This window comes from Brassica napus, chromosome C3 (genome assembly GCF_020379485.1).
Source record: "Brassica napus cultivar Da-Ae chromosome C3, Da-Ae, whole genome shotgun sequence".
In the NCBI taxonomy this organism is placed as follows: Eukaryota; Viridiplantae; Streptophyta; class Magnoliopsida; order Brassicales; family Brassicaceae; genus Brassica; species Brassica napus.
In genome coordinates this window covers 39,887,042-39,905,761 of record NC_063446.1, presented here as the reverse complement: position 1 = coordinate 39,905,761, position 18,720 = coordinate 39,887,042, and the positions used below count along the sequence as shown (strand labels likewise).

General features: G+C 36.8%; 3 protein-coding genes across 5 annotated transcripts; 1 reads left to right on the top strand and 2 right to left on the bottom strand.

Moving 5' to 3' along the window:
- The first annotated feature begins 3,925 nt into the window (after positions 1-3,925).
- LOC106348251 (TOM1-like protein 5) lies at positions 3,926-6,946 on the top strand. The gene is made up of 10 exons (XM_013787963.3): positions 3,926-4,208; positions 4,501-4,613; positions 4,772-4,850; positions 4,955-5,053; positions 5,168-5,281; positions 5,375-5,535; positions 5,629-5,707; positions 5,808-5,893; positions 5,976-6,242; positions 6,342-6,946. The coding sequence occupies exons 2-10, from the start codon at positions 4,513-4,515 to the stop codon at positions 6,682-6,684; spliced, it is 1,329 nt and encodes a 442-aa protein (XP_013643417.1). The 5' UTR covers positions 3,926-4,208; positions 4,501-4,512; the 3' UTR covers positions 6,685-6,946.
- Positions 6,947-7,317: 371 nt separating this feature from the next.
- On the bottom strand, positions 7,318-9,213 carry LOC106348245 (serine/threonine-protein kinase SRK2H). Its single transcript, XM_013787951.3, has 8 exons — positions 8,909-9,213; positions 8,662-8,838; positions 8,528-8,581; positions 8,341-8,433; positions 8,180-8,272; positions 8,000-8,104; positions 7,818-7,916; positions 7,318-7,746 (listed from the first exon to the last, which is right to left on the bottom strand). Exons 1-8 carry the CDS (start codon positions 9,026-9,028, stop codon positions 7,429-7,431), a joined length of 1,059 nt encoding a protein of 352 aa, XP_013643405.1. The 5' UTR covers positions 9,029-9,213; the 3' UTR covers positions 7,318-7,428.
- A 2,694-nt stretch (positions 9,214-11,907) lies between these two features.
- Positions 11,908-14,741, bottom strand: LOC106380380 (WD repeat-containing protein 26 homolog). Of its 3 annotated transcripts, XM_013820144.3 has the most exons (6): positions 14,329-14,740; positions 13,788-14,025; positions 13,416-13,703; positions 13,047-13,148; positions 12,337-12,978; positions 11,908-12,257 (listed from the first exon to the last, which is right to left on the bottom strand). In XM_013820144.3, the coding sequence occupies exons 2-6, from the start codon at positions 14,022-14,024 to the stop codon at positions 12,096-12,098; spliced, it is 1,431 nt and encodes a 476-aa protein (XP_013675598.1). In that variant the 5' UTR covers position 14,025; positions 14,329-14,740; the 3' UTR covers positions 11,908-12,095. The 3 variants fall into 3 exon arrangements, with proteins under 3 accessions (XP_013675598.1, XP_022555508.1, XP_022555509.1); XM_022699787.2 differs by having other exon boundaries at positions 13,416-14,025; positions 14,329-14,741; XM_022699788.2 differs by having other exon boundaries at positions 13,416-14,025; positions 14,412-14,741.
- Between the last annotated feature and the right edge of the window lie 3,979 nt (positions 14,742-18,720).

Below are 18,720 nucleotides of genomic sequence, written 5' to 3'. Positions count from 1 at the left end.
ATAAGTTTAGGGGTTATGTTTAGGGTGTGGACGACTTATATTTCAGTCGTCTGTTGAATAATTTACCCGGACGACGTATATTTCAGTCGTCCACATCGTACCGAACCTTTAATTTTACCAATGTACGTTTTAACCTAACCGATCATTTTACTCGGACGACTTACATTTCAGTCGTCTGGTGAAGAAATTAAAACAGACGACTTACATGTAAGTCGTCCAAATATTCCCGCCTAATTTTTTTTTTAAAAAAAATTTCCCGCTTAAATAATTTAAACCAGACGACTTACAAGTAAGTCGTCTGGAAAGTCTTCTATTTTAGTTTTCCGCTAAAAATATTTAATTTCCCACTAAAAATATTAAACTCTTCTAGACGACTTACATGTAAGTCGTCTGTTTTAATTTCTTCAACAGACGACTGAAATGTAAGTCGTCTAGGAAGTCGTCTGAGTCAAAAATATTTAACCTAATTGGATTTTTTGTCTCCCTATATAAAGAAAAATTTACACATTCTCTCTCCTCCTCTCAAATGGCTGCAACAAAAATGTAATGTTCATCATTCTAAAACTCTCCAACCTCTCTCTAATCTCTTTGACTTGAAAACACCAAACTTTATATGAATTTTACAGTTTTGTCTCATGTATTTCTTACTAATCTATCTCTTTTGCAGGTTTTTAATCAAATGGTACTCATCTTCCACTAATTTAAAGGTAAATCTATTAATTTTAGATATGTATTTTTGTGTGTTCTATAAATGTAGATTTATCTAATTTTCCACTCATTTTCTCTATTTTTAAGTCATTTGAACGTTTTTGGATATGCAGGTTTTTCAGATCTGGATTTGATATGCAAGTTTTTCAGATCTGGAAGACTTTTGAGACGACTTACTTGTTAGTCGTCTGGAAGTCGTCTGGAAGTCGTCTGGACTTCTTGGAAGTCTTCTGACAAAGTCGTCTGGACTTCCAGGAAGTCGTCTGGACTTCCAGGAAGTCGTCTGGACTTCCAGGAAGTCGTCTGGATTTTTCTGAGCGTTTTGGTAAGTTCTTATGTCTGATTTTTCTTCATTTGGTAACTTCTTGTTGTATAAAGTTCTTACTTTTTTCCCAAACTAAAACTCTCCAAACCCACTCTAATCTCTTTAACTTGAAAACACCAAATTTTATATGAATTTTTCAGTTTTGTCTCATGTCTTTCTTACTAATCTATCTTTTTTGCAGGTTTTTAATTAGATGCTACTCATCTTCCACTAATTTAAAGGTAGATCTATTATTTTTAGATATGTATTTTTGTGTGTTCTGTAAAGGTAGATTTATCTAATCTTCCACTCGTTTTTCTGTTTTTAAGCCATTTGAACGTTTTTGAATATGCAGGTTTTTCAGATCTGGATTTAATATGCAGGTTTTTCAGATCTGGAAGACTTCTGGGACGACTTACTTGTTAGTCGTCTGGAAGTCGTCTGGAAGTCGTCTGAAAGTCGTCTGGAAGTCGTCTGGAAGTCGTCCGGAAGTCGTCTGAAAGTCGCCTGGACTTCCTAAAAGTCGTCTGGACTTCCTGTAAAGTCGTCTGCAAGTCGTCTGAACTTCCTAAAAGTCTTCTGACAAAGTCGTCTGAACTTCCTGGAAGTCGTCTGGACTTCTTAGAAGTCGTCTGAACTTCTTAAAAGTCGTCTGGTCTTGTCTACTCAAGTGGAATCCAAGCTTGTCTTTGTAGAGGAATGATCTATAATAGTTTTGTTTGTGGTCTGTTTTGTGAATTGCATGTCTACTCTTTTAGTTGTGATTTTTTTGTAAAATCAGTAATAATGTTTTTCAAGATGTATTAAATGTGCTAACAATGTGTTTACACATTTACAAATCAATGAAATAATAGACTTCAGTAGCCTTTTTCTTATCTTTGGATCTCTCATATGCAATAATAAACTCCAATGGCCTTTTCTCATCTTAATAAACAAGAATGTTGGTAGCTTCATATTGATACAACATTTTAAGAAGCATTTAACCCTTCTTCCAACTCATAACAATAGTCATCATTATTGTCTATAACAATAATACTTAAGAGATAGAAACAAACAATAGTAACTAGTCAAAGCATATCATATTTTTTTATAAGTTTGCGTTGAAAAACTTAGTCAAATTTAGTAAAACTAAGGGAGAGAACATATTTTGTAAATATGAGTTTTACATATCTTGAAGTTACTTATCACTCTTAAAAATACAAGTTATTCAAAAACTAACGTAGAAGACTTAAAAACTAGCGGAGAAGACGCGGACGACTTCAATCTAAGTTGTCCAGACGACTAAACTATACGTCGTCTGGTCAACGCAGAGGTTATTTTTGCAATTGACTTTGAAATCTGTTATTTCGGACGACTGAAAAATAAGTCGTCTACTATTGTTTGGTTAAAAAAAAACTCCAAAAAAGCTAGACGACTTACATTTCAGTCGTCATAGGTTAGTTTTGCATTTGACTGGATTATTTCAGAAGTTTGACTTTTCTGGACGACTTACATTTCAGTCGTCTAGTGAAAATTAAAATAATAATATTTTTTTTAAAGTAGACGACTTACAGTTAAGTCGTCATAGGTTAGTTTTGCAATTGAAAAAAAAACTTCAAGATTTAATTATATACAGACGACTTATAATTCAGTCGTCCGCGAGACGACTGAAATGTAAGTCGTCCAGGATTTACGAGGTTTGACCAGAATCTCGGAAAAAAATCCTCGACGACTTACAAGTAAGTCGTCTGGTGGATGACTGAATTATAAGTCGTCTGTGTATAATTAAATCTTGAAGTTTTTTTTTTCAATTGCAAAACTAACCTATGACTACTTAATTGTAAGTCGTTTACTTTTAAAAAAATATTATTATTTTAATTTTCGACAGACGACTGAAATGTAAGTCGTCTGGGTAAGTCAAACTTCTGTAATTATCCAGTCAAATGCAAAACTAACCTATGACGACTGAAATGTAAGTCGTCTAGGTTCTTTGGAAATTTTTTTGAAACCAAACAATAGTAGACGACTTAACTTTCAGTCGTCTCAGGTTACAGATTTCAAAGTCAATTGCAAAAATAACCTTTGCGTTGACCAGACGACTTCCAGGTAAGTCGTCTACAGCCAGACGACTTCCAGTTAAGTCGTCTACAGCCAGACGACTTCCCAAGTAAGTCGTCTGACGAACAGATCTGGAAAAAAAACTCGATGTCATACCTTAAATTGGTGAGATAAGTTCCTTAGCATACATAAGGCTTCTCCAAGCACACAGAATCACAAACGAAAGTCACTCACCCAGAATCGTTAGCTTCTATGACTCTATGAACAATAAAAATTTTAGAATCAAAATCTTGGGTTTTTTAGCTCATTGTGGAGAGAAAGTGAGAGATATGTTGTGTTTAGTTCACAAGAATGGAAAAAGAAGAAGGGTAAATCGATTTTGGGAGCATTAAGAGCTTCAAATTGGTTGTTCATGGTGGTTGTGGTATTGATGACAATGTCAATCTTGTAATTACTTGAAGATGATGAGGGTGAGAGAGTCAAGATGTCATTTTCGAAAAAAAAAAAGAAAAAAAAAATTGATGGCATTTTCGTAAATTATATGAACTTGTGTGGTGAATAGGGCAAAACCAAATTTCAAAAAAAAAAGAGGTTAGTTTTGTGTTTGACTTTAAGTTGTAGGTCAATTTTGCAAAAAGCCCAACTTTAAATTAGAAACATATTTTGAAATTTATTCTAGGTGGGGATAAATATTTAGAAAATAAGATAAGGGACATATATTAAATAACAGTGAAATCAAGGGACGTTTCTGAAAAAGAAAGTATTCCCCCGAGATTTTCTCGGGTGTCCTAATTAAAAGGGATAGGACACGTGGTGGTCAACCAGGCTGTCAGTTGTTAGTTAAAGCTGACAAGCGCGTGACTATAATATTATCTCTCTTCCCCGCGCCAACAACACTTTACCAAGAGAACAGCTTTCTCTCTCATGGCGGTGTCTGCTTCTTCAGCCTTTGATTGTTTCTTTTCTTTTTTATTTATTTATTAGTTTTAAAATAATAATAATAATCTACTCTCCTAACTAAAAACCATCAGTACAAGTTTCTGTTTTTAAGGAGTAATCAAATATATCTGATTAGTCTGGTGAAGAAGAGGCGCAAAGGCTTCGTCTTTCATCTTCGTTACGTCTCTGTGTAATGCTCAAGCTGATTAGGGTTTATCAGGTAAGGGTTTTCACTCTATCGTTATCCAATCAAACCACTTGATTGATTGATTGTTTATTTGTTGAGATCTATTTTTGGGTCAGAATGTTCCTCGACAGCTTGATATATTTTTTTGTATTCGGACAAGTTATCAGTTTTGTCTTGTTCTGTCCTCTTCGTGATCAGATTTGTGTCTGTTTCTAGGATTTGGGTTTTGCCACATGTGTTCCTTGTCGAGATAACATGATCCAAATATCTGATCTTGAAATCTGCAAAATGTATCTTGGTTGCTGATTGTCTCTGGCTTGAACAGATAAATTAAGAAATGGCTTCGGAGCTTGTGAGCTCTGCAACCAGCGAGAAGCTTACTGATGTGGATTGGGGCAAAAACATTGAGATCTGTGAACTTGCTGCTCGAGATGAAAGGTATCTATGACGACGACCCATAGCATCTCTAATCTTCTTATATAACTGTGACAGTAGTGCATAGACCACAATCAGACTGCTTTTTATCTTAACAAAACTCTTCATTGTCGTCTTAGCATTTTTGACCTGTTCATGAGTTCTTCTTATATTGTAAATAGGCATGCAAAAGATGTTATCAAAGCTATCAAAAAACGCCTGGGGAGCAAGAACCCAAACACTCAATTATATACTGTCCAGGTAAGGTTCCTGGTCTAAATCTACCGCGGAATCATGCTTTAGGAGAGTTAGCATACCTTTGAACGTTTTGAGAATTGAGACTATTATTTTGATAATAATTTCAGTTGCTGGAGATGTTGATGAACAATATTGGAGAGAATATTCATAAGCAGGTTATAGACATAGGTGTACTCCCAATACTTGTGAAGATAGTAAAGAAAAAAGTATGTTCATCTTCTGTTTCTGCATGTTACTTCTCTACAGAATTTGAGTGTTAAGCTGCTTAATTTTAGTTTGCATATTGTTTTTGTTGGTGTCTTTCGAACACTCCCCTTTAGTCGGATTTGCCTGTAAGAGAGAGGATATTTCTCCTCCTTAATGCAACTCAAACCTCTCTTGGTGGCGCTTCTGGGAAATTCCCTCAGTATTATACAGCATACAATGATTTAGTGGTAAGTTTTTGAAACAAAAGAACATCCTAGTTCTGTGAATCTCTCTTCCAAGACTGAGAGCTTTTCTGTTTTGTCATCTTCTGTTACATTCAGCAAGCAGGAGTTCAATTTCCTCAGAGACCTAGTTCTACCCCACCAGTTGTGGTCACTGCACAAGCGGTTCCAAGAAATACGCTCAATGAACAACTTGCATCTGCTAGAAACGAGGGGACTGCTCCTCCTACTCAACAACGAGAATCTCCAACTCCTTCTAGGTATCTTCTTCTCCACATGTCAGTAGCCTAAAATTTTCCTTTAAATTTTAAGAGGCCTTAAATCTGTTTTTTTTTTAATCTCTTTGATTGTAGCATCTTACAAAAAGCTAGTGCTGCATTAGAAGTTTTGAAGGAAGTGCTTGACGCAGTTGATGATTCTCATAATCCTGAGGTATATAATATTTACCTCCATGACTTTGTTTCTCTTGTTGATCTCTTAGCCTGAGGCCCTGAGTGATGACTCGAGTTTGATCCTCTTTTTGAACATTTAGGGAGCAAAAGATGAGTTTACTCTTGATCTTGTGGAGCAATGCTCATTTCAGAAAGAGCGTGTAATGCACCTCGTCATGACATCTAGGCAAGTTTCCTGTCTCTCTTGCTTTAAATGACATGTTAAAAAAGTATTTTTCTTTCTCAAGTAGAACGGCTTTCTTGTGCAGGGACGAAAGAGCAGTTTCTCAAGCAATCGAATTGAATGAACAACTTCAGAGAATTCTTAATAGACATGAAGACTTACTGTCTGGTAGAATCACAGGGCCAGGCAGGTCTGCTGCATCCAATGGTTATCATTCCAATCACGAACCTAGTCGTCCTGCCACAAACGGTTCTAATGCAAATACCAAATCGAGCAGCTCTATCTCTAATCCAAACCATCTTAATCTTGAAGATGAGGATGAGGAAGAGGAGCCTGAGCAGTTATTCAGAAGGTCTCTCCCCTCACACTGCTCAGTCTCGAAATTTGAAATCACTAAGTTGGTTCTTGATGCTAAGTCCAAAGATCCACCATGTTAATGTTTTGCTTGCAGATTGAGAAAAGGGAAAGCTAGAGCAATGCCTGAGGATGAAGAAAAGCCATCACCTCCACAAGCCTTACTTGGATCAGCAATCCATAGCGAAAAGCTAAACCGCCCACTCATTCGTCCTTTACCATCAGAGGAGTCATCACGCGGTGGTGATAGCCATAGCCATTCGCAGTCCCCGCCTGTTGTGATACCACCACCACCTGCAAAACACATTGAGAGGGAAAAGTTCTTCAAGGAGAAGAAAGTTGATGGTGCCTCGGGTTTGCCAGGTCATATGAGAGGTCTTTCTTTGCATAGCCGCGATGGCAGCAGCTCACGCAGTGGAAGTGTAGACTTCAGTGACTGAAACACACCCAAAACTTCGGTCTCATCCTAAATATATATGTATTCTTTTACTCCTGCTCTCTTTAGGCTTTGTTATTTTGTGTTGCTGTTGCTCTGTATCTCTAGTGTGAAATTAGAATATAGGCCCCATGAGATCTGATTATGTATACGAGTAAAGGTACCTCCTTTCACTTTGTTGAAACATGATCTATGCTATTCTACAGAGGTGTGTTGTTCCTGTTTGTGTAATGAAAATGAATGTGAAAATTCCATGGTTCTAAAAATCAGTCTAGGCAGGATAGGATTTCTTAAAAATCTGATTTGTATCATTTTAAATCGATTTAGATTAATTTAAATTGATCCAAATTAGTCTAAATCTGTTAAATAAAAAAATAATGTTAGTACAACTTTACAAATCTATCTAATTTTTTTTGTTTTATATATCTAATCTTGGTAATTCATCAAAATAATTTTATAACTAAACTCAAAAACTAAAATATCTTGTATAAATATAAAATAAATTAATAATTGTTGATGCCAAAACTTTCCGAATAATATGCATAATCGCTAATCCTTTATAAGTCGCCTACTTACCGCCTAGCTATTTGTTAGAACATTGGAAAATGCTATCTTTATGCCATATATGAGAAATGGGTGATTTTGAATCAAATTGCTTATAGATTAAAGAGATGTTCAAATTCACGTAAACAGAAATATAATATAAGAGATTGAATATATTAAACAGCAGAGTGAGTTATTGTTTTGTTTAAGCTTTAGAAGACTCTTGGCTCTTATGTGCCTCTTTGACATGCTTCTCATATTCATCCTCTTCTTCTTCTTCATCTTCTTCTTCTTCCTCTTCTTCAACCTCGTCTTCATCATCTTCATCAAAGCCCTTGACGGCACTAGAAGAAGGAGCTGGATTCCTTGCTTCTCCAACGATCTTCATAATGTCCTCAACGCTTTGAAGAGAGAAGCTTGGGTTGTCTCTCTTGTAGTACGCTGCTTGAGCAGAATCCGTAAGCTCCTTTGGTAAGTTCTTCAAGAACCACGGGTGCTTCTTGATCTCTTTAAGTGTGATCCTCTGCATATATTCATCAAATAGTCAAAAAAACTAAAGAAACGCTTTCTAACTCAGAGAAAATGAGAAAGTACCTTAGCTGGATTGGTGACAAAGATGCGAGAGAGAAGGTGTTTGCACTCCTGAGATATGTGAACGTAGTCCGGGATCTTGTACTGGACAGCCATTATACGCTGCAGAACATTTTCACAAACACCATAAGAATTGAGGTGAAAGAAACGTAGTTATTGAAAAGGTTCCTGGAGTTGGTTTATACTTGGATAGTTTTCCTGAAGTTTCTGGGATCATCAGGGTCTTCAAATGGATACCCTCCAACCAGCATCACATAAAGAGTCACACCACAAGACCAAACATCCGCATTCTGCATAACACCAGTCACCAAACCGTTACATGAACAAGTGAAACATAAAGATGAGAACCATTGTAGTGATGTTACCTTTCCATCATATTCTCTTCTAGAGAGAACTTCAGGTGCAATGTAAGCTGGAGTTCCAACAGTTGATTTAGGTCTAGAGTGAAGCAGAGATGACTACACAAAACACATATGACTTATTAGATGGGAAGACAAATCTTGAATAAGGAGACTAATGAATGTACCTTGGAGTAACCAAAATCACAGATTTTCAACAATGGAGCAGGACTACCATCGAGCAGAGTGTTCTCAAGCTTCAGATCTCTATGACATATTTGCTGCATTAAAAAAAAAAAAAAAACAATCATGCAAACTAAACCAAAAAAATCTCTACTAGAGCTTCATAATATTTGGGTTTAGTTATCTAAATACCAGGGAATGACAGTAATCCACTCCACAAATCAGCTGCTGAAAGAAGTATCTAGCCTGTGAAAACATAAAGATCCTTTAACATAAACAAACCAAGAAGAGACCCCAACTTAGGATATTAAGAAGAAAGGTCTCACCTCAGCTTCACTGAATCTACCAGCATTACAGATTCGTTCAAAGAGCTCTCCTCCAGAAGCATACTCCATTACAATAGCAAGATGAGTTGGAGTCAGAACCACCTCCTTGAATCGGATGATGTTAGGATGCCTAAGTGATCTGTGATTAATAATCTCTCTCGCCACATTCTCATCAATCTACAAACCACGTCATCATTTTGATTCAAAGGTTTCATTTTTTAAGCCAAAGAGAGGAGAAAGATCAAACCTTGCGACCTCTCTCGATGTACTTCATCGCGACAAGATCCTTAGTCTCTTTATGCCTAAGGAGACGAGCCACACCGAAGTTTCCAGCTCCCAAGTCCTTGACAACTTCGTACTTGTCCATCTCTCTTTACTTCCTCCTCCAGATCAAAGTTTTAAGTCTTTTGAATGTGTCACACACACACTTACTTGGATAGTTGGATGATTGAAGAAACTCGTCACATCTTTATAAAGGGTAGCGATGTTCGTGGGGATCTGAGATTGCCTCCCACATGCAACACTCATTTTAGTGTATGTATATGTGTATGTATCGATTATGGAGGAGTAGGGATGTTAAAATGGTAAAACCCACCCCCTTCAACACCTGCTCCATTTAAAACTCATACCCGTTTAGACCCATTAGGGATATCCATTTAGATCCACAAATTTTGTACTAACCCATTTAGACCATCTAAACTCATTTAAATTATTGTTGATTTAATTTTTAATTGTTTTAACTTTATAGTTTTTAACAAAAAATAAATGAAACAAATAAAAAATTTAAACTGATTTTTATTATATAGACGCAAATCAAATTGTTCTGGTAAAACCATAATACCAAGTTTTCTCGACAAAACTGTAAAACCGAGTTTTCTCGCCAAAACGCAAAATCAGATTTTTCCGCCAAAACCGTAAAACCGAGTTTTCCCGTCAAAACCCTAAAACCGAGTTTTTTTGCCAAAACGCAAAATCAGATTTTCCCGCCAAAACTATAAAATTGAGTTTTCCCGCCAAAACGCAAAATCGAGTTTTCCCGCCAAAACCGTAAAAAATGAGTTTTCCCGCGAAAATCGGAAAATCGAGTTTTCCCGCCAAAACCGTAAAATCGAATTTTTCCGCCAAAACCGTAAAATAGAGTTTTCCCGCCAAAACCGTAAAATTTGAGTTTTCTCGCCAAAACCGTAAAATCGAGTTTTCCCATCAAAACCGAAATATCGAGTTTTTCCCGCCAAAATCGTAAAAATTGAGTTTTCCCGCCAAAGCCGTAAAATCGAGTTTTCCCGTCAAAACCGTAAAAGTCGAGTTTTCCCGTCAAAACCCTAAAACCGAGTTTTCTTGCCAAAACGCAAAATCAGATTTTTTCGCCAAAACCGTAAAATCGAGTTCGCCAAAACGCAAAATCGAGTTTTCCCGCCAAAACCATAAAAATCAAGTTTTTCCGCCAAAACCGTAAAAATCGAGTTTTCCCGCGAAAATCGTAAAATCGAGTTTTTCCGCCAAAACCGTAAAATCGAGTTTTTCCGCCAAAGCCGTAAAATCGAGTTTTCTCGCCAAAACCGTAAAATCGTGTTTTCCCGCGAAAATCGTAAAATCGAATTTTTCGCCAAAACTATACAATCATATTTTTCTACAAAAAATAATTAATTAATTATCTTAAGTTAAATGGGTTAAAAGAGTCTTACTAATGTAAAACTCATTTAATAAATGAGTCTTACCAAAACAACCCATATAAAACTCATTTAACTAAATGGATCTGAATGGCATTTATTTATTTTTAAAACTTTAAAAATCCGCAAACAAAACACATAATAACGTCGTATGGAGGAGTAAACGGAGGAGATGGGCAATGGTACTGTGCCACGTGAAGAGGTCTTCGCTCGATTTCCGATGAACACCTTCCATCCAACGGTCACTAATTTTTTCCTATTTAATTAAACAGTTAATACTATAAAAATTACTCTTCCTTCTTTATTAATCCAACACTTACCTTACTCCTTAGATCATGCAAAATAGAATTTAGGGAGAGCATCACTAATCACTATGCTAATTTTCCAATTTGATTATATAATAATTAATGATATTAAATTTAAATGATTGTAAATGATATTTATAAAATACCGTAATGATTTTATCTTTTTGATGTCTTCTTGTGTTTGTACGCGGCATGGTCGAGGTCGGTTAAATAAAGACAAACCACATTGAACGTTTCGATTAGTAATAAATTAATTCAGTAGGCATGTGTATCAGTAGTTGTCAACCGACCATAAGGTCCATAACTACCTCGCTAAGTTACTAACTATAAGTAATTAAATTATATTTGGAGCTTCTAAGCCGGCCCATCACGTGTCACACTTGTTGATTCATAACCATTCTTCATGTTCTAATAAATAGCAATGGGTTCAATTGTCAAACTATATAATATATGTCATATAATTTAAGGTTTTGATGCGAAATGTATGAACCCATAGCTTAAGAGTAGGTTCCTTAAGAGATACATCTCATTCGAAGTTGTTTTCCGTTACAATGGGCCAAGCTGTTGCCAACCACGTGGTGTGGTGTTTGCTACTCATATATAAAGTCAAAACTCAAAAGAATGGTCAATAATTTACTTGTGGATAATATTGTTTGTATTCTTCCTTTTTTATTTTAAAAAAAAATCTTCAGTTAGTAAGTGCTTTCATGTGTGGAAACGCAAAGGGTCAGTCGTATTTTTTATATATTTTTTGTTCATCTAAATTCAAGCATACAATAATTTATATATTAGGGATTAAGTCGTCTTGATCCGTGTATTACTGTAGAGTACAGACTAAGCTGTCTAAAAATGGTGAGATCTACTTGTTGCATCTGGTACACACACATCATTATTTAAAGTAAAGAGTATATTTGATCTTTGCACAAAAAAAAAAGAGTATAAATGTGGAGTGTTTCTTGAATGTATATTCTATGGGCCTTTTTGTAACGTTTCATCTCTTGTCAGTTTAAGGTCCATATATATGTTTAGGCCTGATATAGTAAAATGAGTATAAATGTGGAGTGTTTGCTACGTAATCTATCTCCATGATCTTCTTGTGGCGAGGGCTTTACAGGTGGTCCTCAAAAACTCACAGACTTTGATCGATTCAAGCTAACATTTGACCAACTTCAAATAAAGATTCTATTGAAAGTTCATTGCTGAACTAAGAGAGACAGAGAGAACAATAGTTACTTAGGAGAAGAAGTGAAGCATCAACATTAGAGCAAAACTGTTCTCAAATGCATATTTTTTGTGTCTTCTGTGTCTCACGATTAGTAATCAAACATCTGCTATTATCTCTATTGTACTCCAGGGAAGCAAAAAAACATCAAGAGGGTGAAAATGAAAACAAGAGACACACTTAAAAGGTATATATCCTATGCACATAATGAATATCAAACTTGCAGCTAAGCCATCATCACTCCAAGTCAAGTCCCCAAATCCGGATAGTTCTATCGTCACTCGCTGAGGCCAACATATGAATATCAGTGGGGTTCCAACTCACACAGTTCACAGCTCCTCCGTGTCCTGGCAATACACAACAAGGTCCCCTCTCAAAGTCTGTGTGCCATATGTATACCTGCAACAACAACAACCAACATAGACACCATCACTCTCCATCTTAAGGTCCATTTACTAATGAGATTTGTTTTTGTTACCTGAGAATCCTCACTCCCACTGGCGATGAAATTTTCATCATAGCCACCAAAGCAAGACCTGATAACAAACCTACTACGCTTGTGGCCACTGAACTTGTAAACCCTCCGTGGTTCCCGTCTGCCATCAATCATCCAGACGTGGATCTCCTGCGTAATGAGATTGACTAGAAGATACTTGTCGTCTCTCGAAAGCGAGAACGAGGTAACCATGCCTTCCACTTGAATCACCGTCTCACCTCTAGTCACTCTATCAAACAATGAGATCTCATTCTGCTCCCTTCCCACGCTTACAATCCACTTCCCATCACTCGTCATGGCTACATCAGAAATCTTCTGTCCCCTTTGCCCTTGCTCGTGCTCTATCTCAGTCCCATCTAAGTTCCACAAGTAGATCCGCCTGTCTGCCATCGCGCCAATTATACCCGAACCGTCATGAAGCCATCCGCAAGAAATGGAACCAACATCATCTCTTCCGCAGGTTTGAACACACTGTCCTGAACCAACGTCCCAGCGCTTGATGACTTCGCTTTCTCCACATGTGATGACTTGTTGATCATCTGGACTCCATGAGACTTCTACAACTGGCTTCTCGTGTCCCTCAAGTTTATGCTTCATCGAAAACGCTCCTCCCTCTGCATTGATCTGGACAAACAAAAAAGCATATATAAGTGAATCAATCCTTAGAAGCTAAAAGCAAGTCACAGTCATACCTCCCATATAATTGCTGTGTTATCCTTAGAAGAAGAAGCCAAGTATTTGCCATTATTTGAGAATTTCAAGAACCAGACCTCATCAGTATGTCCCACCAATGTCTGAACCATTCACATATAGACAAATTAAACATATTGTGCTATATCATCATTAAAGGTAAGTCGGCAAGAAACAATGTAACACTCACAACTTAAACATATAGACAAGTTAACGTATTGAACAAGAAACAATGTAACACTCACACTCAAACATATAGACAAGTTAACGTATTGAACAAGCAACAATGTAACACTCACAACTTAAAGATATTGAACAAGAAACAATGTAACACTCATAACTTCAAAACCCTTAGCATAGTGTTAATTTACCTGAACAGCCTTGGAAGGAATTTTAGATTTCCAACAGCAATGATCAAAGCATAGGGACATATCAGTATCAGGAGCATTATGGTAATCACAGTCCCTCATCTGATGATAAAGTGACTCTTCTAAGAGACGCACCAACCTCCCTTCTGGCACTATAGCTGCAGGAGGAAACACTTTTTGCAGTTTCCTCATAACCTCAATGAACCTCTCTTCACCAGAATCTGGAAACACAAATTTGGAGGGAAGCTTTTCAAGGCGCCTCCTTTTAACACCGAGAGGCGTCATCTCTTCCTGTAAAGTGTTCAGTGCATCATCAAGGTTATCATCCTTCAAGAAGTCAAGAAAGGTTTGCTCTAGTAGCAAGAATCTCGCAACCTTTTCATCACGCACTTGTAATCCCTCTTCCTGTAGTAGTGTAATGCAGTTGTGCCATTCTTTACGCTCTGCTAGGTCGAGAAAGTGCTTGATAGTAGGATCGAGGAGATTAACGCCAGACTGGTTCTCTAAATCGGCAGCAATGCCGTTGAAACCAAGGGAGATGAGTGCATCTGTGATTATCCTAACGAGCTCGGTCTTTTTGACGAGACCTTTGGAGCCTATCGTACCATCCATCCTGCAGAGAGTCGGAAAAAAAAAATCAAATCTTGAGCTTTCTTGAATCAACTAAGCACACAGTATACATAAAGAGAGGAAGATCATCTCTTGTGACTGACATCGATAATAAACAAACGATCTACGAGAATGGTGATAGCGAAGTAGCGATGAGAAACGATCAATCAAACGTAAAATCAGCAAGAACAAACTAGCCTTGGATCGCAAGAAAGCTCAGTTCGTGAAAACGTAAAAATGTGATCTACAATCTACGAAGTTGCGAAACAGAGAGAGGGTTTTAGGGGGAAAAAAGATTCAATCTTACGAAAGAAGAAGCAAAACCCAGCAAGTCGGCTTTAGCGATCTTAGACTAGAGAAAGTGATAGAGAGAGAGAGAGAGAGGCGTACGAGAGAAAGTGAGAAGAGTACTTATAGGTCGACACAAGAAGACGACGAAGAAGAAGAATCAGAGCGAAATATTAACGTCTAATGAGATTTCACTCAGTTTCGTATTTATATTTTCTTTTAGCGCTCTGCTTTTGTGTGTTCGAGGCATGTGTACTACTCTTCCCGCTTATTTATATTAATTGATGGTTACTATGGAAACTGAATCAAATAATTGGTTAATTATATTTTTGAAATAATTATTGAGAAAAATACAAAAATAGCACTAAATCAAGTTTTTGTTCCACTCAAGGTCAAAAGTCACAAAAATAGCACTTAATGTTTTATCAAAAGTCACAAACTTAGGGTTTAGAGTTAAAGGGTGGGGTTTAGGATTTAGGGTTTAGGGTTTAGGGTTTAGAGTTTAGGGTTTAGAGTTGAGAAATGAGGTTTTGGGGATAAGATTTCAAATTTTAAAAATAAAAAAATTAAAATTTTCAAAAAATAAAATGCTATTTTGGTCATTTTAGTTTTTGAGTGTTATTTTTGTGATATAAACTTAGAAAGATGCTATTTTGGAGATTTGCCCATAATTATTTTTCAAACAATTCTTAGCCTTAGACAAATGGGTGGGAGAACTTTGGTTATAATTGATTTAGGTTAAATGTTTACCGTTTTTTTTTGGTAATATATAATTGCATGAAACAGATTCAACAGAGTTAGAAAATTGTACTAATATATGACATTTCCCTTCAAATTTTTCTAATGCAATTTATATTCGATTTAAACGTTAAAATTTGTCAACATGAGATCTGCTACACGACGTTTACAATTTGCTTCTTTTAAAAATTTCATTCATTTAATGAATAAAAAGTCCATGATTTTTCTTCAGAGTCGATAGGTTATATTATCCAAAAAGAGAAGAAAAAGTTTGCATGTGGATTCTTCGGCCATATGTTTCGGTAAAGTGGCCAAACCAGCATCTACCCGCTTAAAAATGTAATAAATTTGTGACATCATAGTGGCAAAATTACCCAAAGCTTACTACTGCTTTAAGAGTTGTTTTAGAGGCTTAGTGGGGGTTTGTCTCTTTTATATAACTCCATGTGTAAAATTCTTATGATTAGCTGATTGCAAGGCGTTGCTAAATTTTACAGGGAAGTTTGCTCCCGGTTGCCACTTCCTACACTATTGCTCTCTCTCTGAGCCACTCCCAGAGGAAATGCAGGTATTATAATATTTTCATCATGCTTTTAAATTGGACTCTTCAACATATACACATTATGTGAGCTTCATCTAAACAATATTAGGTGCTTATGTGTCTTCAGTCTTGTAATGGGTCCATGTCAAGATTGTCCAAGAAGTCCTGCTTCTTCGAGTGTCTTAGGTTTCATCCATGAAATCTCAACTTGAGTGAAAAAAAAACTCTGTATTTTATTGATGGAAAAGGTGTTAACGTAAGTAAAAAGCCACCTTAAGCTTCTTGGAATTAAGAAACTTTAGATCAACTAGACTGTTTCATTAATATCTAGTTGCTTTCATTTTGTTAGAATTCTAATAACTAAATAAAAATAGTCTCCTAGTGTCTCTTTTAAGTTAGAATATATAAAGACAACAAATGGCTCCTTGATCATTCCAAAAGAGTCTGAAGGAAAAGAAAAAGGTATTGTTTCCAAGTATGTCTTCTCAATTTTCATAAGAACAGAAAACAAAATCAAGGTACTTATTTAAAAGAAAAGATAGTAACATATGTATGAAAATTTAAAAATCAACCTATTTAAAAAATAAAAAGAACGTTGAAATACAAATCATTGATGTATGAAAATTTTAAAAGTATTTGATTAATACCTGATTCTTCAACCATTTAACAAAGTGTTGATCTTTTCTTTTGTCTACGTCACTTGTGGATATACCAAGAAATGTTTCTTCGACTTGTGAAACAAACATGCTGTAAAATCACATTTTACATGAATTAATCTCTCTCAATTATATAATGTATACTCAATTTAAGTTACCTTTCAAAATAACGCATCAATGGATCCTCGCAATTGAGTAGAATATAGGTGTGTGCACTATGAGCGTCTTCTTCACTCGACCACCAAACCTGTTTTGATTTCCCACCAAGTCGTCCAATCTGGCTAAAGATTTCTGGAACACCAACAACTGCATATGTGGGCGCAACGCCACCATCATCATATCTTCTTGGAGCTCTTCTTCGGGTACGTACTTTTGACGCAAAGTAGTACGATGTGAAGTAAGAAACTTCTTCTGTCAAACTTCCAGCAATTATAGAACCTTCAACTTTGGCGAGGTTCTTTGCTTTTTCCTTCAAATATTTCATGGCTCGCTCGTACTGATACATCCATCCGTAATGTACCGGTCCACGAAGCAATGCCTCATATGGGAGGTGGATAGCTAGATGCTCCATCACGTCAAAAAAGCCTGGAGGAAATATCTTCTCTAAGTTGCACAATAAGATAGGAATGTTCTCCTGAAGCTGTTCTACGACTTCTTCTTTAAGAGTGTGTGTGCTCAAATCCCTGAAAAATGCTCCAATGCCTATTCCAAAAACAATTAAACACATTGTTAGTCAAATACTATTATTGTAAACTAAATCAATTTAATATTATTGTCCTATTGTAAACTACCTGCAAGTGCTTCATGTACGTTTGTTGGAAGTAGCTCCGCAAATGCAAATGGCAGAAGTTGTTGCATAAAGACATGACAATCATGACTCTTCATCCCGGAGAACTTTTGACCCTTTTCAACACATCTTGAAAGATTTGAAACATACCCATCAGGGAACTTCACTTCTGATGCCACCCAATTGAACAAAACCGACTTTTTTTCTGAAGACAATCTAAAAATTGGAACGGGAACTTGGCCATTGCTTTTTATATGTAACTCACTTCTTGAGCAAATATCCGGCAAGTCCAACCTCGATTTTATGTTGTCTTTTGTCTTCCCTGGGACATTCAATATTGTATTCATGATGTTCTCAAAGAAATTCTTCTCTATATGCATCACATCAAGGTTGTGGCGCAGAAGAAGATCCTTCCAATATGGTAACTCCCAAAATATACTCTTCTTGTGCCAGTTGTGATGAACACCGTAAGAATCAGGCATATTACGAGGGACATGCCAATTACCACCCCAGCGAACTGTTTCGTTAGCTCCGTAGTAGTCGATTTGCGCTTCAATTTGTTCTCCAGTTAGATATGGAGGAGGAGTGTCTCTCACAACCTTTTTGTGCCTAAACAAATTCTTGTTTCTTCGGTACGGATGGCCAACTGGAAGAAATCGACGGTGACAATCGAACCAACTTGTCTTTCTACCATTCTTCAGTTGAAATGCATCTGTCGTTCCATTACAATATGGACAAGCTAATCTCCCATGTGTAGTCCATCCAGACAACATCCCATAGGCAGGAAAGTCACTTATGGTCCACAAAAGCATAGCTCGCATCGTAAAATTCTTCTTCGTTGAGCAGTCATACGTCCTCACCCCTGTTGACCACAAATCCTTCAACTCTTTTATCAGTGGTTGTAGGAAAACATCAAGTGACCTTTTTGGATGCTTCGGACCGGGTATTAATATGGTCAAGAATAAAAACTCCCGTTGCATGCACATCTCCGGTGGCAGGTTGTATGGCGTAAGAAAGACTGGCCACAATGAATATTGTCTCCCTGACATTCCAAATGGACTAAATCCATCTGTGCATAATCCGAGGTACACATTCTGGCTATTGCTAGCGAAATTCGGATGTACTTTGTTAAAATGTTTCCAGGCTCTTGCATCTGATGGATGAGTCATCTCACCATCCGTCTGAGTATGCTCGGCATGCCACCTCATCTTTCCAGCAGTCTGCTCCGATTGGTACAATCTTTTCAATCTATCTGTAATTGGTAGGTACCACATCCTTTGGTACGGTACCCTATTACGTCCCCTTCCTCGCGGCTTGAATCGTGGTTTCTTGCAGAATCGACATTCTTCCAACTTCTCATCATCTCCCCAGTAGATCATGCAGTTGTCGATGCAAACATCTATCATCTCCGAAGGCAACCCAAGACTATAAACCAGTTTCTGAATCTCATAATAAGAATCAGCAGACTCATTGTCTTCCGGCAAATACTCTTTAAATAAATCTGCCCATTCGTTCATGCAATTTTCAGGTAGATTGTGATCAGTTTTAATATTCATCATTCTAGCAGCCAATGACAATTTAGAGAGACCTTCTCTACAACCACTGTAAAGTGGTTGATTTGCCGCATCTAACATTTCATAAAACTTTTTTGAATCTATGTTAGGTTCTTCATCTTCATCATCATGAGCT